General features: G+C 48.0%; 1 protein-coding gene across 1 annotated transcript in view; it reads right to left on the reverse strand.

The window, feature by feature from the left end:
- Positions 1–16,739, reverse strand: part of Chat (choline O-acetyltransferase) — a 44,846-nt gene that overhangs the window by 6,207 nt on the left and 21,900 nt on the right. Inside the window, exons 8-13 of the mRNA XM_005412567.2 lie at positions 7,108–7,277; positions 5,206–5,306; positions 3,804–3,932; positions 2,116–2,238; positions 848–989; positions 664–726 (exon numbers count right to left, since the gene is read on the reverse strand). Coding sequence (XP_005412624.1) covers positions 664–726; positions 848–989; positions 2,116–2,238; positions 3,804–3,932; positions 5,206–5,306; positions 7,108–7,277 — 728 coding nt within the window. The remainder of the gene's footprint in view (positions 1–663; positions 727–847; positions 990–2,115; positions 2,239–3,803; positions 3,933–5,205; positions 5,307–7,107; positions 7,278–16,739) is intronic.

Genomic DNA, 16,739 nt, shown 5'->3' on the forward strand with positions numbered 1-16,739 from the left:
TACACTATGCTTGCTTTCAATTGCAGAGAGTGGAATCTGAACAATCCTTTCCGTAGGTTATCAGATCCTCTGCAGACAACGTTAGAATAGTTTGCAGTAAGTACATTGATCACCAGCCCAGTTGATGTTCATTCTCTATTTTCTGTATGCAGATGATGACTTTGTACTAACAAAAAATAAGTTATTTTCCTAAGCTAGGAAGACATTCCTCTTCCAATTTTGACTTCAGTATTAATTTTCAGCAAAGACTTTCTATTCGGTGGTGGCATAAATAAATACGCAGGAAACAAGAGGCAAAATCAGCCTGAGGTGGGAATGAACATCACCTCATTCATTGTGATTATGCCAGAGTGCAGGCTGCCTCATTTTCTAGGCTGGAGCCCCAAACCCTCACCTTTGGGTTCTCTTGTATAAACTGTAAAGTGCTGTACATTTTGTGAGCTATTATTCCAAAGGATTTCAAATGCCACTCATTCTGCTCTTTTAAGATCTGGTGGACAAGCAGGAATAGTATGTTACCTACATTCTAAAAGCAAGAAAGAGGAGGCTGTGAGAGGGGATAGCCTACCATGTTACCAGGCCATTGGTGGCTGAGCTGTGACACAGGGTCTCATGCAGCCCCCGCCTTGATGCTATAGTCACCAGGTGCATAACATCACTCACCATGACAGTGTACTCAGTCTGGGCACGGATGGCCTCCCTCAGGAGCTGTCCTTTCTTAGAAGCCTGTGACAGAGAAGAGAGTCAATGCCTAGGACTTGAGATCTCAGCTGCATGGTCAACAGAGCCAGAGAGTAGGCAGGTGTCACTGGCCTCTGGGTGGCTCCCAGGCCAGAGTGGGACTTACAGGCACAGCAGCCTTGTGGTCAGTCATGGCTCTCACAAAAGTCAGTGCCTCTGGAGTGGCTGACCGGATGTTGTCCACCCGCCCCTCCCGGAACCGCCGGATGGATGCGCTCTCATAGGTGGGCACCAGTCTCAGGTGGCGCCTGCAGAAGATAAAAATGAATGGCAAGTGGTAATTTATTCTGAGGGAATCATAAACACAGAAAGAAAAATAGCCTTGGCAGGCTTCACTGTTATAGTCCTCACTCAACTTGGCTTGGTATTTCATTTTAACATTGATAGGATTCAGGAGAATCCCCAAGATGAATGCTGGGAGCCTCTAATAGCAAGAGTCACACACATGTAAAGAAGATGGGAATGCTGTGCTGATGGAAAATGAGGAGGTACCTGGTGATTTCTAAAACATCCTCAGTCTGTTGGGGAAGCTGGAATTTTCTGGGGGATCCACTGAGTGTTTGATGAATACTGCAGAATGGAGTAACTGTGCAATTAATCGTTCATACCCTGGAGGGATTTGGTTTTATTTAAAATAATTCAGTGTGACCTCTGGACCCAGGCAGGGGTGAGGAGGGGATAGTCTAGGTGGCATTATGCCCATGGGCACCAAGGCTGTATCTCTCCTTCTCCAAGGAGGCTGAACCAGGACAGTCCTTGGAGCTGGGTGGGTGCAAGGTGTGCCCTGCCTCCCCATGGATGGTTCTGGCATCCTGGCCCTCCAAGCACAGAGATGGTGCCACTGGCCAGGGAACACCTCTTTCCTTATGCATGAGAACTGAGCAAGCACCCTCAGAGTCTGCACACTTGGTTTCCACACCCTCTTTCCGGCAGTCAGTCCAGTACTTGGTGTTGGAATGGGGAGGAAAAAGACACAGAGCTCAGAGAGGGGCAGCGGCTGCCCAGAGGCTCACAGTGAGTCCTGACCTTGACTTGCGTCGGTGACACTGAAGTAGGATGAGGAACTGCATGGAAGAAAGCCCCAGGCAGCTCCTCAGGAAGGAAATGGAGAAGCAAGTGGAGGTAGTGGGTGGGAAGGAGGACGCTCTGTATGGGCACTGGAGGGTCACTGTGGTGCATGACACAGCCTGATTGGCCAGTCTCAAAGCTTCATGATGGCAGGGTTAGGGGGCTGAGTCATAGTCACATTAGCTGTCCCTGCTTGTGTGTCTTTCCCTTTCCTTCCTGGGGCCAGTTTTGGTCACTCTCCAGATCAGAATGGGGGGCCCAGAAAGCCACTGTGGCAGACTCTGGAGTCATCACCGTGGGTCTCACCTATAGAAGGCCAGCTGCAGGGCCACTTGGATGAAGGCATCAGGGCTGCACTTCTGCTTCTTGATGAATGTCTTCCCATAGCCGGTAAATCTATACACAGTGAAGTCCAGGTTCTTCACTATTCTGGAGGGCAGAGGAAGGCACTTGGGTCACATGAGCCCCAAGCCCACTGTGATGCTCCGGCCTGGCCTGCCACTACACCAGGTGAGGACGGACTTCGTGCACCTGGACTGTCACAGACATGCTGACCATGCAAGTGGCAGAAGCACATGGGGCCAAGCTGCCCTGAGCAGAAGGTGCCTGGCCAGACAGGGGTGGTGCTGCCTGGGGGAGGGGAGGTGGCCCAGCTGCAGCAGCCAGGCTGGGAGCAGCAGGCGGGGCAGAGTGAGTGCATTTGCATGGGCAGGGCCAGTGCTGCCCACAAATAAACTCCCCACCACAAGGTAGGCCTGAAGAGGCCGCTCTGATCGTTTGACCCAAGGAGAAGGCATATCTGTCCCACATCTGTGTGGACTCTGGGGGAGAGGGCATCTGCTCCTGAAGATCCAGGACGCCCCCTGGGGCTTCATCGGTGACCCAAAAGTATGTTATCCAGAAAGTTCCATAGGCTCCCATGACACAGCTGGGCCTTTGTCATCATCAGAATAACGGGACAAGTTCCTGTATCCACACCGTCCCCACACCATCTCATCTTCTCCTTTGTGAGGAGTCTGGGGTCCTACTGATGCCTGGCGCGGTTTCTAGCCAGGCCTGTGTCCCCTGCCTGTCCTCCAACTCTCCTCCCACTAGGAGTTCTGGGGGCCAGAACTCACTCCTGAGTCCCACCTGAGAACAGACTCCTGGATAGACTGCCGTCACTGTCACCATCACAGAGCCAGGCTGCAACCCCCTGCCCTGGCCCTGCCTGACCACATCCCATCCCTGGAGTTGCTCCTGCCTCCCCAACAGGCTTTCCTTATGCTCCAGAAACAAGAGCCATCTAGGTCCTTGACAGTAAGTAGCTGTCCCCTGGGGGTGCCCTGACCACCTCCTTGCCCCGGAGGCCCCCTGCAGGCTGAAATGTCAGTAGGGCTCTCCACTTCCCTAGGGGTCAGCCTGCCTCTGTGGCGGACACTTCAAAACCCTCCCTGACTGTCTAGCAGTTCACCTCAGTTTCTTGGTGGGCTCAGGTCTGCCCACCTGCTTCTGCTTTGGTACTTCCTGCCTCCCACATTGTTGCTTTGGGGGCAGGGGACAGACCCTGAGCACTCGCATGTCTCTTTTCCCAGGTCCCACACACTCGGGAGGTCTAGGACGCCCCCTTGCCTGGCCCCATTAGGTTAGGGTCTAATCACTTGTACCCTCAGGGACAGAGGCCTCTTGCCAAGCGCCCTGTGAACTCAGCACACTGAAACAGCTTGGATTCAAACGACCTATTCAAACCAGCTGTTTATGGAGCAGGGAGGCTCCCACCCCTGAGCTGCTCAGTGAGGCGAAGCCCATTTGGGGTGGGGGAGTGGCTGTGTGTTTGCATTTATGGAAATGATGGACACCTCAGCAAGGTCACTTCCCCAGAGTCCTGGCTCTGCTAAGTCTGATTACACCTCTTCTGCGGCATGCAGGTGGGGTGCAGCCTGGGGAGGCAGGGCTGCTGGGTCCCTGGGTCATCAAGGAGCATTGCCCAGGCACCTCCTGGGTCACCCCCTTACCGTTGGAGCCTTTCTGCTGAAGAGGCCAGGTGGCCTTGGATTTCCGGGGAGCATTTCCATCTCAGCCTCCTGGGTGCTGGGAGCTCGCTGACAGAGTCCTCTCGGACGAGCTTCTTGCTGCTCTTTGTCCTGTGGCACAGAGGGGAGACTGAGGCCCTGCCCCTGGAGGGGCATTCTTTTTCTATCCCCACTTTCATCCTAGCTGGTAGTGTGTGCAGCCTTGGAGTTTCAGGGGGCTGAACAGCGCCCCAAGCCACTGTGCAGGTAAATAAACAGGCTTGAAGAAGCCACCAAAATCCATGAGAGGACAACTGGGATTCTATCCAGCCTGCCTTACTCTAAAGAGGATGCTCACTTTTGACCTCTCTTTCTTTCCTTCCTTTTTTTCTTTCTTCCTCTTTTCTTTCCTTCTTCCTTCCTTCCTTCCTTCCTTCCTTCCTCCCTTTCTTTTTTCTTTTTTCTTTCTTTCTTTCTTTCTTTCTTTCTTTCTTTCTTTCTTTCTTTCTTTCTTTCTTTCTCTTTCTTTCTTTCTTTCTTTCTTTCTTTCTTTCTTTTTTCTTTCTTTTTTTTCTTTCTTTCCTCCCTTCCTTCCTCCCTCCCTCCCTTCCTCTTTTGTTTCCTTCCTTCTTTCCTTTCTTTGTCTCTTTGTTTTCTTTTTTTTTTTTTTTTTTTTTTTTTTTCTGGTACCAGGAACCGAACTCATGACCTTGCTCTTGCCAGGCAGGCGTGTTTTCTTTTTTATTGCTGTTACTGAGGGTTGAACACAAAGCCCTCATACTCAGGTACATCCACAGGCATTTTAAATTTTTAAACTTTGAGAAACTGTTTTACTAAGTGACTAAATTGCCCAGACTGGACACAAACTCTTGATCCTCCCACCTGAGCAGCATTTCTTCTCCCTGGGTTCCTATTAAACCAGTCATACCAATGACTCTCACACAAGGAGCATCAGGGAAATGTAGCAGTTAGTTATGTCATTCTGTGTGCAGCGTTGGTTTGGGTTCCAGTGACGTCAAGGAGTTTATGGAACAAACTGAGAACTAGAAGCGAGGAGAAGATGCTAAAGATAGTGAGCAAACTTGTGAGTGGGACAGAGCACCCCAGGACCAGGGACCCCCTCTGTGCGGGTCACATCAGCCCAGTCCTGGCTCTGGACAGGCAGCAGGAAGGGACAGGGCTTCCTAGGGCCACAGCAGACATCCTGAGGCCTCATCCCACCCTCTCCCCAAAGACCTTCAATATTTCCTGCAGTCCACGCCTTCCATCTGGGCCCATAAGTCTCATGACACCACAATCACACTGATCTCCAAATGTGTTCCCTGCTAAGCCACTTTCCAGCCTGACAAAGCCCCCTGGGACCCCTTGGTTTCTCCTGGTCCCCTCTGCTCATGCCCAGACTCACATGTGCTTGAGCAGGTGCTCCGTGCACTGCACCAGGACAATGCCATCAAATGGAGAGTGTTCACACACCACGCCACATGTGCCATCTCGGCCCACCACGAACTGTATCAGAGAGGGGGCAGGCACCAGGTCAGCTCTTTCACACAGACAGAGGCATAGCTTCTTCATGGACATCAGGGATAGCACTTCCCAAAGGGAGCAGTGCAGTGACAGCAGCAGGAGAGTCTCTAGACACTGCTGAGCTGGGTGGGAAGCCTCCCCACAGAGGCCCTGTGTACTGGCCTGGCCTGTCCCCACTCCAGAGCACAGCACAGTCCTCACCCCACAGTGCCCTCTCTGACTGTCTGTCTGATGTGTCCTGTGTGTTTGGCCACTGTTAGGTTTCATTCCCAGATGGAGACTCAAGTCCATCCCTGAGTAACTACTGGGTGCTTCACAGGAAGTCAGTGAAGTGTGACGATCCAATTTGGGTGGTGAGCAGATTCCCAGGGAAAAGAACATACCTTGACTGGAAGTAAGGGGATAGATGGAGGATGTCCTGTACAGGGAAGGATGTGGGTGGGAAGGGAAGAGGGCAGGCAGAGAATGTTCTGTTAGCTGCAACCAGGACCCAAGATCCTACTTCTTCCAACCTGTGGAGCTGCAGGAGCCGTGTCCAGCCCCTCTAGCTTGATGGGCTTCAGAAGACTCTCATTTAATACCTACTTAGGAAGGCCCAGTTCACTAGCTGGAGGTGGAAAGTAGGGAATGCGTGCATGTAGGCTGCTCAGGCACTAGACAGAAGCCTTATGATTTCAATTTATATGACTTCACCAAGGCTTTATTTAGCTGATTTAGAAAAGGAGCTATTCAAGTTTGGATCTGAAATGTCCAGCAAAGTCCTTTGACTTGGGTCCCCGCCTGTGGTGCTACAGGGAGGGGGTAGACCCTGTAGGATGTGGAGCCTGGTGGGAGGAAGTCAGGTCACTGGGGCTGTGACCTTGAAGGGGACGTTGGGACTGGGTCCCTTTCTGTGTCTCTTTGCTTCCTGGCTGCCATGAGATGAACAGACATCTCAGTCGTGACATCCTGCCCTGTCACAGGCCCAAAGCAACAGCACTAAGCTGCCATGGACTGAACCCTCTGGAACTGTGCTAAAGTAAACCTGTCCCCTTGATAAGTCAGTTATCTTAGATGTATTTCCATGGTGACGGGAGGCAGGATTAGGGTGCATCAAACCAGCCAAAAGGACAAGAGTAAGAAGAAAGGAGATGCTAAATGAAATGCATACCACAGGGAGAAACATCAACACAAAGGAGGGATGAGACAGCCCTTGTGGGAGTGTAGCAGCTTTATAAATAGTAAGGTCAGATTTTGTATCACTCTGCTGGGAGGAGAGGATGGGGAAACGAGAATGATCGTCGGACTCAACTCATCCTGTATGCATGGGTAGGTGATCATGAGAAGGGGAAAACCTGAAATATTTTATTTGATTTAATTTTAGGACTTTTCTGTGGAGATGCAGGCTGCCCTACTGCTCAGGGAGGAAGGAAGGTATATTGGAACAGCCCAGCCAGCAGGCGGACATTTGGCAATGTTGATGTCTCAGGGATCAGACACAGCTCTTGCTGAAGGTGTTGAGGATTCCCATGGTGGAACCATGGCACTCTGTCCCACCAGGGTGCCCAGGTGTGACCCAGGTCAGCTGGAATGAGCCCCAGGTGTGACCAGGGCTTCCCACAAAGGCCCCAGGATGGCGAGGGAGTTTCAGCTAGCCCAGCCACTCCTTGTAGAAGAGCCCTGGCCATTCAGACGTGACCAGTATCCTACCTACTCTGAGCCCTCTGCTGTCCTGGTCACCAGTTCCAGTTCCCCGCCCCTGTCCTGGGCCACTGAAGACCTGTGCAGGCCATGGGCCACTTACCTGCAGGGACTTGTCATACCAGCGGTTGGCACCGTTCTGGCTGCAGCCCCCTCCATGGAGGAGCTGGAGCGCCCTGTGGGTGTCACTGAGGTCCCCACCGCTGGGGGCATCCAAGCACACCAGGCAGATGCAGCGCTCAATCATGTCCAGCGAGTCACGGTTGGTGGAATCTGCAGGGCAGGACAGGCAAGCTTGGTGGCCTTGGGGCCTGCTTGGCCTCCCTAAGCACCTGCTGTAGTCCAGCAGCCACAGCTGTCCTGACCACTGACCTGCCCCAGGGTCCCTGCAGAAGTCCCATCCAGCCCCAGCATGAAGGGAGCCCCAGCCACACCCGGGCATGGCATGTGTGTGTGCCCTGAGCTGTGATTCCCAAAGATCTGAACTCAGGGCCAAACTGTAATCAGAGTTTCCCAGAAACATCTGAAGGAAAGCTGTTGCCTGCTGCCTGCTTCCCTCCCCTTGGCTGTTGGTTTGGGGTAAGGGATGTGCAGAGGCACAGGGCATTCTATGGCAGAGACAGTGAGCTGTCTGCCACAGAACCCTGGGCCCCTGTCAAAGGAACCCTGGCCTTTAGTTTGGCACATGGACTATCAGTGAAAGCTACATCCCTCAGCCTCCCTCCTTATGCCCAGGGGCAACCAGGTGTGTAAATTCTGCCAACAATATCTAGAGACACTCTAGGACAGCTTCCACAAAGCCTCCCTCAAGAACCAGTATGTATTCTTTGCCTTTCTTTCCACCATCCTCCATTCAGCCACCTGGAAGGCAGGTTTGATGGCAGGAACTCTGGCCTCCATTTTGCTTTTCCCAGAAATGAAGAAAGCTCTCCCTTCCAGTATGGCTGCTGCATCTCTAAATCCTCTCAAAGGTCTCCTCAGTCCCTGCCAGGCACATAGCCATCTGGCCAGTCCCTGCCCTGCTCAGGCGATTTCTCCAGGTTTGTGATAGGTGTCTACCGATGTCCCTATCCATGTCTTCTACTTTTGGCAGATCCTTGGGGCAGGAGATGTATACCATGTAGGCCTTCTGCTCTTGGGAGCCACCCCATTCTTGGGATACCCATTCGTTTATCTCCTTCCTGTCTGGGTGAGTTTTGGGGCCCCCATACTCCTCTTGATCCTGTGGGTCCCTGCACATGTCTTGTCCTTTCCTGCTGCCATGCCATGGGGTCCGAGGGCACAGGACAGCATGGGCCTGCCACCACCCTGCCCTCACCTCCTTGAGCTGCCCCTGAGGGGAACATGAACTTTAATGCCAGCATCCAGGCTCTGGGGCCACCCTTGGCTGCCCTCTGGGTCACGGCATCTCATGTCCCTGCTGGACACCTGCACACATTCCACATCCTCACCGCCCTGCAGGCTGTCCCAGCCTAGCCCTCTGCTATGCTACCCAACAGATTCCCACATCTCAAACCCTCCCCAGCTCCCTGACACACCAGCTGGCTGGTCCTTCCCTCGGGATTACTTGAGTACTCTGCATCCTGCCACCTGCAGACAGGAAGCTCTGCTCTGTTCACCAGGGCAAACTTGCACAGCACCTGCCATGGGCCTGTGGGGTGATACTGCCTCCTGCAACACAGCATGTGACCCTACTGCCACCCAAACCCCTGTTCCCCAGGTAATGGCTACTGCCCAGTGCCTGTGTCCCCCAGCCCTCCTCTGGTCCTATCCCCAGGTCTGTGGGCACAGGAAGTATCCTTCCTCACCATTGGTTGTGACCCAGCTCAGAGAGGGGACCCAGCCAGGCTATCAGGAAATGCCCAGGGCCCTTGGAGGGCAGGAGACCAATAGCTTGGGATGGCAGGGTGTGAGACAAGGTGAGGCTGGATATGTGGGTGTTTTTGTCCATGTACTAGCCATGTCTGTCAAGGTTCCTTGGTATTCTTAGGCCTTGGGAGGCCTTAGCTAAGGTCAGGTTCTGATCTGGGAGAGGCCTACAGGTAGAAGGCCTCAGTGCCAGAGAACAGCGGGATGGGAGGCAGAGCTTGTGGGTGGGTGCTTGGCCTACAGTGGGTGGGTAAAGGCCGTAGCACTTAGCTGAGGCTGGAAGAACACCATGGGTGAGGTACTAGTCAACCTCTGCCTAGCACCTGTTGTGTGTAGGGTCCGGGCTAAGCATGTGCACTTATCATCAGAGACTAAATGGCTTGACATAAGCCATTTCCAAGGACTTGATTGTGAGCAAGGATCAGAATGATTACCCAGTAACAGGGAAAGCTGGGTGAGATCCTAGTATGAACACCAGTGCCCAGTTGGGAGCAGATCATCCAGGGGCATGAATGCCCGTCCTGGAGAGTAGAGTTCACCCACTAACAACAGGGAGTCACTAAAGGGTCCTGGGCAGAATGGAGCCAAGGATGCTTGGCCATGCCCAGAGTATGATATAGAACCCAGTGGAAGGTGTGGCGAATGATGCCCACCTGGGCCTGTGAGCTCCAGGAGCCTGGCTTGGTGTTTGCATCCTCAAGGTGTCTTACCAACAAAGACCAACTGGCAGAGGTCTGGACAGTTCATCCCATCCAGACAACACCAGGCCAGCAGCAGGTGAGGACATGAGGAGCCCAGCCTCATCCAGGCAGGAGCAAGGCTCCCTGAGAAAGGTCCAAGGCTTGCCACTGTGTGCAGGCTGCATGGGCCTGGCTTCTCAGCACCACCCTACAGGAGTGAGGTCCTGGCTCATTACCCAGAATGAAATGGGTGTGCGACAGTAGCACTGGGAAGCCAGGTGGCCTTGCAAATGAACTCTCTGCAGCCTGTGCTGATTGGTCAAATGCTGACAAGTTCATCATGGAAGGAGAAAATAAACTACACACCATCTCATCTGCCACAACTCCAGCCGGAATGGAGTGGGTGCAGGGCGGTGGGCTGTGGGCTGTGGGCACACAGCAGGAGTCGTTTGTGAGTGGCAATCTCCCAGAGCACATCGAGGCTCGCTTAATGTGGCGAATCTATCTTCCTCAAGGAGCCGGGTTTGGGAGTGAGACGTGGGAGTTGAGTAATAGAGGAGCTTGCTCTGACATCCACCCCCAGGCAGGCAGCTTCCCTGTAGGAGTTCCAGAAGCTGGACGCTCTGGAGTCCTGGGGCCACTGGCAGAGGTTGAAAGACTCAGGAGAGGAAAGATAATTGCACACCTTGTTCTTTGGCCTCTGCAGAGCTGCAGAACTCTTGGGCAGGTGCTGCTCCTAAAATGCACACCTGTGCACGAATACACACCATCTGCCCAGGAACACATGGACATGTGCACCACCCTGTCTGCCACACCTGCCTCCTCTGTTACTACCAGGCTCGTGGGCATAGCTCAGATTTTCACTGTGCTGCCAACCCCTCTCACAGCCTGGGAGGTGGAGGCACAGGGCTTCTTCTCTGGGGTGCAGAGCTTCCAATCCTCTGCAACTCCGTCTCAGCATCTTTCCTCCCCAGACTCAGAGCAGAAAAAGACAGCAACAGGATATCTCAACTGAGTGCTGAAAATAACACTAAAATGCAACCGAAAACACAAGCCTGTTCACTCTGCCAAGACCCAGGAAAAGGCAACCTCTCAAGACATAAGACTTTTAGGTAATAGCCATCCTGCCTCAGCCAAGTACTAGGAAAAACTGAGTTTCTCACCCCCACACCTCCTGCCAGCAAAGGCCCAGTAGGGACAGAGACTTCTGGCGCTGGTCTGCAGGGTGGTATCACAACTTCTACAGCTGCCAGGCCAAGGAGGGTCTCACACAGAAGCTGGATGGCCACCTCCACTGGAGGGTTATCAGTCCCCCCAACCTCTATTGCACAGTATCAACAGAGACCATGAAGAGAGCATAGACCCCACCTGCAGTGACAAAGAGTACCCTGGCCCAGAGCATCAACACTCCACGAGACAAGCCTGATTCTGCCTTCATCTGCTGTAGGAAGGCAGCTCCCACTTGTAACATGCTGCTCCCTACCTGCTGCAGCAGTATCAGGTGAGCCGCAATTCATAACACAATAATCCAACTTTCAATTGGAAATCACACACCACACCAAAAGTTAGAAGATCTCCACATGAATTAAAGAAAAATCAACCAATGTTAATTGAGGTGATAGAAATGCTAAGATTATTCAAAAATATTTTAAATGAGTAATTATGAAAATGCACCAATAAGATTTGAGCACTTTAAGACAAATGAAAACACCCAGAAAATCTCAGCAAAGAAATAAAAGCTTTCAGAAAATGAAAAACCGTAAATAAGAACCAAACAGAAATTTTGGAAATGAAAAAAATAAAAAACCCAGCAGATGGATTCAAGAACAAGACTTAGAGGGCAGAGAAGAAAATCAGTGAATTTGAAGATGGCACAACAGACTCACTGATCTGAATGATAGAGAAAACAGACTGGAAAAAATAAATGGATAGAGCCTGTGGGGACGGACATAAAAGGTTGAACTTCCACGTTACCAGATTCCCCACAGGAGAGGAGAGAGCAGAACAGAAAAATACTGAGAATCAGTGGCTAACAACTCAAAAGGCTCTGCAAAAGACATAAAAGTAAAGACTCAAGAAAAGGACTTAACCACAAACAAGATAAATCAAAAGAAATCTACATCCCCACATACCACAGCCACACTCTTGGAAATCAAAGACAAAGTAAAACCTTGAAAGCATTGAGAAATGCCACTTTACCCACAGGAGAGAAGCAATCAGAACAGCAGCACACTCTTTGAGAAGCGGAGGAGGACAGAAAGAAGTGGCATGGCATGGTCCACACTCTTGAAGGAAGCTCTGTGTCACACAGAGTTCAGGATCCTTCTGAAATGAAGAGCAAATGAGAATCTTCTCGGATGGAAAGGAACTGGGATGGGGAGTGGTTCAGGAAGGGCAGTTGGATAGAGGCAGGATGGATGGAGGCCCTGGGTTCCATCCGCGGCACCACAGCACCACCGAAACCTAAGGATTATCCCTAGCAGACCTGCTCTAAAACAATGGCCAAACTGAGTTTCTTAAAAGGAAAGGGAATGATAAAAGGGAACCCTGCACATTGAGAAGGCAGGAAGAACAAGGGGAGAGGAAAATCTAACTCAGTGAAGTTATTTTCAGTTTTCTTTTGAGTTTTCTAAGCTATGTTTCAGTGCTGAAGTAAAAATTATAATAACGCCTCATAAAGTTCTACGTGTATGATGAAATTATTTAAGAATTACAAACAGGGAAGAGAAAAGGGATTTAAAAGATAGAAAGCTTTTTTATACTTTATGTAAGAACTGGTAAAATTTTAATGCCAATAGGCTATACTAAATTGTATATATAAGGTAACGCTTATAGGAACTCCTAGCAAAAACCATACAGACAACACTAAAACAGTACAGATGGATAGAAGCATGAAAAGCATTCATGTAAAAAAAAAAAAAGCCAAAACTAGAGTTTATTAGCTGGGTATATAGCTCAGGTGCACAAGTGCCTGCCTGGCAAGTGCAAGGTCCTGAGTTCAGTTCCCGGTACCAAAAAAAAAAAAACCTCTTTGAAATAATGCAAAATGAGTTTGCTCTCTGACCACAGTGGAAGCAAAGTAGAAATCAGCAAAAAAAAAAGAAAAAAGGGAAAATTCTAAATATTTGAAAATAAAACAGTGCTTTGTAAATAATCCATAGGCTAAAGAGGGTGTCTGGAGAGAAATTATAAAAACACAATGAAATGAATGAAAAATTTTAAATGGCATATAAAATTTGTGAGATATCACTAAAATATTGATGAGATGGAACTTTATAGCAGTAAATGCTTAGAAACACTGACAAGAAGAGAGACAGAGATGGGGGGAGGAAGGTGGGGAGTTCAAGGCTAGCCTGTACTACATAGTGAGACCCTGCCTCAAAAAAAAAAAGATAAATAAATAAAAAATAAAACTTCCCCAAAGAAACCTTCAGCCCCAAATGATTTCACTGAAGAATTCTACTAAACATCTAAGGAAGAACTAACACCATATGTATACAATTTCTTAAAGAAAATATAAGAGGAGAGACACTTCCCAATTTATTTTATGATCCTGATATTGCCTTCATGTCAAAACAAGACCAATAGAGTACAAAACAAACTAACAAAAGCTACAGACCAACGTCATTTATTATATAGATACAAAACGATGAACCATACATTAGCACATAGGCCAGGTATGGTAGCACAGGGCTGTGAGCCCAGCACTCAGGGAGGCAAAGGCAGATCACAAATTTAAGCCCAGCCAGGGCAATTTAGCAAGATCACAATAAAAAAATAAAAAGGGCTAGGATGTAGCTCTGTCTGAAGGTCCTGGGATCAATTCCCAGTACTGCAAAACAATTTTTTTTTTAATTTTTAAAAATCAGTAAATAGAACTAAGCAGCACATAAAAATAATTATATAGCATGCCTAAATGGGGCTCATCTCAGAAATGCAAGACTTGTCTCATATTTGAAAATCCATTAGTATAATCCACCATATTAACAGACTAAAGAGAAAAAATGACATGATTATATTAGTTGATACAGAAGAAGCATTTGGCAAAATTCAACATCCATTCATGATAAGATCTCTTGGGAAACTAATAATAGCAAGAAACTTTGTCAACTTGAAAAACAATATATAAAAATGTGTAGCTAACATCATATTTAAAGGTAAGAGACCAAATGCTTTTTCCTTAAAATTAGAAACAAGACAAAAATATCCACTCTCATCACCACTATTCCAGGTAGTATCAGAAATCCTGACCAGTGTAATAAAGCAAAAGAAAGCAAAGAGGTCAGGAAAAATTGCCTCTATTTTCAGATATTATTGTTTATGTAAAAAAATCCTAAGGAATCTACAAAAATAAACAAATAAAAAGTCTTCCTAAAACTAGTAAGTAAACTCAGCAAGGCCACCAGTTACAAGATCAACAGACAAAAATCAATTATATTTCTATGTTCCAGAACAAACGTATGGCACTAAAGTTAAAATTACAAAAACAACTACAATCATCCAACAGAAATTAAAGACTTCACAATAAATCTTAAAAAAGTATAGAGAACTTGTGTGCTAGAAGTATAAAATGCTAATGAGCCTAAACCCACATACCATTGCGGGAGCAATGCTGAGTCCCCAGACAGGTTCAGGAGCCTTGGTGAACTGCACCCCACCCCCAAATCATTGCAGGGGCCATGCTGAGCCCCAGGGAGCTTTGGGATCTTTGGTAAGCAGCAGCCCATCCCCTGTGCCATTGTGAGAGTGCTGCTGAGTCCCTGAGAAACTCAGGAGCTTCTGTGAGCTGCCTGAGAGGAGAGAGACAGCACTCGGCAAACCACCCCCCACTGCAATGTGAGAGCAACACTGAGTCCCAGGGAAATTCAGTTTGGGTGAGCTGCCCAGGTGGGGAGAGACTCTGCACTCTGCCCAGCCCCACTGTTGTGGGAGTGATGCTAAAACCTGGGGAGGCTCAGGGGCTTCAGGGAGCTGCCCAGGAGGGGAGCAACTCTGCACCCTGCCCTTCTACCATTGTGGGAGCAATGTTGATCCCAGCAAACCTTGGGATCTTCAAAAATGACAGAACAAAGGAGCAAAATGCAATCTCTGACCTCCACCCTACCCAGAACAACCCCAGAAGACATCAACATAGAAGCACTTGGAAGTCAAACACCTGAAATGATAGCAAGTGAGGGAAAGAAACAACTCCATCAGGCTATAGAAGAAATTAGATCAGAAATAATCTCTCAGGTAAAAAAAGAAATGACAACAATAATGAAAGAATTGCTCAGCACATCTAAAGACAGATAAAAAATAGAAGAACATAGAAAAATGATGGAAACCTTGAATGAACAATATTGGAAACAATTAGAATGCATGAAAGAGTCAAAGACATATCCAAGAAATTAAAAATTCCATCAAAATCAAGCAAAACTGAAGATAGACTTTCAGATCTTGAAGACAGCATTGCAGCTAATGATTGCAAAAGGAAAGATCTCTTAAAAATAACAAGGAACCAGGAAATAACAATTCAACAACTGCAAGATTATTCAAAGAGAAATATATGACTAATAGGTGTCAGTGAAACAGCAGGAGTCAATACAATGACATAAAAAGACTATTTGCAGAAGAAATAGAAAATTTCACAAGCATAGAAAAAAGAATCTGACTACATATAAGTGAGGCATATAAAATTCCAATCAACCATAACTAAAATAAATCTACACCCAGAAATATAATAAAGATCCCAGAAATTCAGGAAAAGAACATAATACTAAAAGCTGTCAGAAAAGAAACAGATCACCGATAAAGGAAAACCTCTCAGAATCACAGCAGATTTCTCAACACAAACCATCAGATCAAGAAGAGATTGGAGTGAGGTACTCCAGGTCTTGAAAGAAAACAACTTCCAACCCAGATTGATGTACCCTGCAAAACTATCCTTCAAAATTAATGGAGAAATAAAATACTTCCATTACAAAGAACAATTGAAGAAATTCATGACCACCAAGTCAACCTTACAAAGAGTCCTGAAAGATATTCTACAAAGAGATAAAAATGACCACAATTTCAAGAACAACAATAGAAAGAAACCACCAAGCAGAGCAAGCAACTAAACAGAGGAGAAAAGTAGGGAATCAACAGCAGGAAAATAACATGACAAAGACAAGCCAAATACATATCAGTTATAACCATTAGTGTAAATGGTCTCAATTCACCAATCAAAAGAAACAGACAGGCAGAGTTATTCAAGAAACAAAATCCAACAATATGCGGTATACAAGAAATGCATTTAACTCAAAAGGAAATTCATAGATTGACAGTCAAAGGATGGAAAACAATACTCCATGTGACAGGAACCCAGAAAAAGCAGGGCTAGCTATTATGTTTGCAGATAATGTCAACTTCAAACCAAGAATGATTAAAAGAGATAAAGAAGGTCAATACATACTTGTTAGGGGAAAGCTGCAAGAGGTAGAGATAAAAATCATAAATATCTATGCACCAAATACAAGAGCACCCAACTACATAAGACAAATTGTAACAGACATAAAAACTCAAATAAACAGTAACACAATCATAACAGGGAACTTTAACATTGTCATAAAGAGATAGATCAACTAGACAAAAAATCAGCAAAGACATAACAGAACTAAACCAAGCTTGTGAACAAATGCACTTAGTAGACCTTTACAGAGTATTCCACTCAACAACATTAGAATACACATTCTTCTCAGCTACACACAGGGCGTTCTCTAAAATAGATCATATACTAGCCCATAGAACATGCTTAAGTAAATGCAAAGGAATTGAAATTATCCCATGCATGCTATCAGATCATAGTGCAATGAAACTGGATATTACTGACAAAAGAAATCACAAAAACACCATGAGGGGCCTCCGGCACACGGGGAGCCACAGGCGGGGAGTGCTGGTCTTCCGACCCACTCGCTCCCTGCCTCATAGGCGCCAGAAGGAGGGCCCCCCCGCACAGCGGGAGCCAGGAGGCAGCGAGCGCTATTGTGCGTCGGCCCTCAGGCAGGCTGCCGCCGCTCAATTGAGAACAACCATGACACAGAGGAACAATGACACATTTGGCCCACCATGCACTGGCTGCAGATGCCCACCCATGGACGTGTGTGAATCATTCAAATATGGAGAAACCCCTGGGAATACATGCCATGCAACAGGGCACTCTTGTTCC

This window comes from Chinchilla lanigera, unplaced genomic scaffold (genome assembly GCF_000276665.1).
Source record: "Chinchilla lanigera isolate Chin_1 unplaced genomic scaffold, ChiLan1.0 scaffold00155, whole genome shotgun sequence".
In the NCBI taxonomy this organism is placed as follows: Eukaryota; Metazoa; Chordata; class Mammalia; order Rodentia; family Chinchillidae; genus Chinchilla; species Chinchilla lanigera.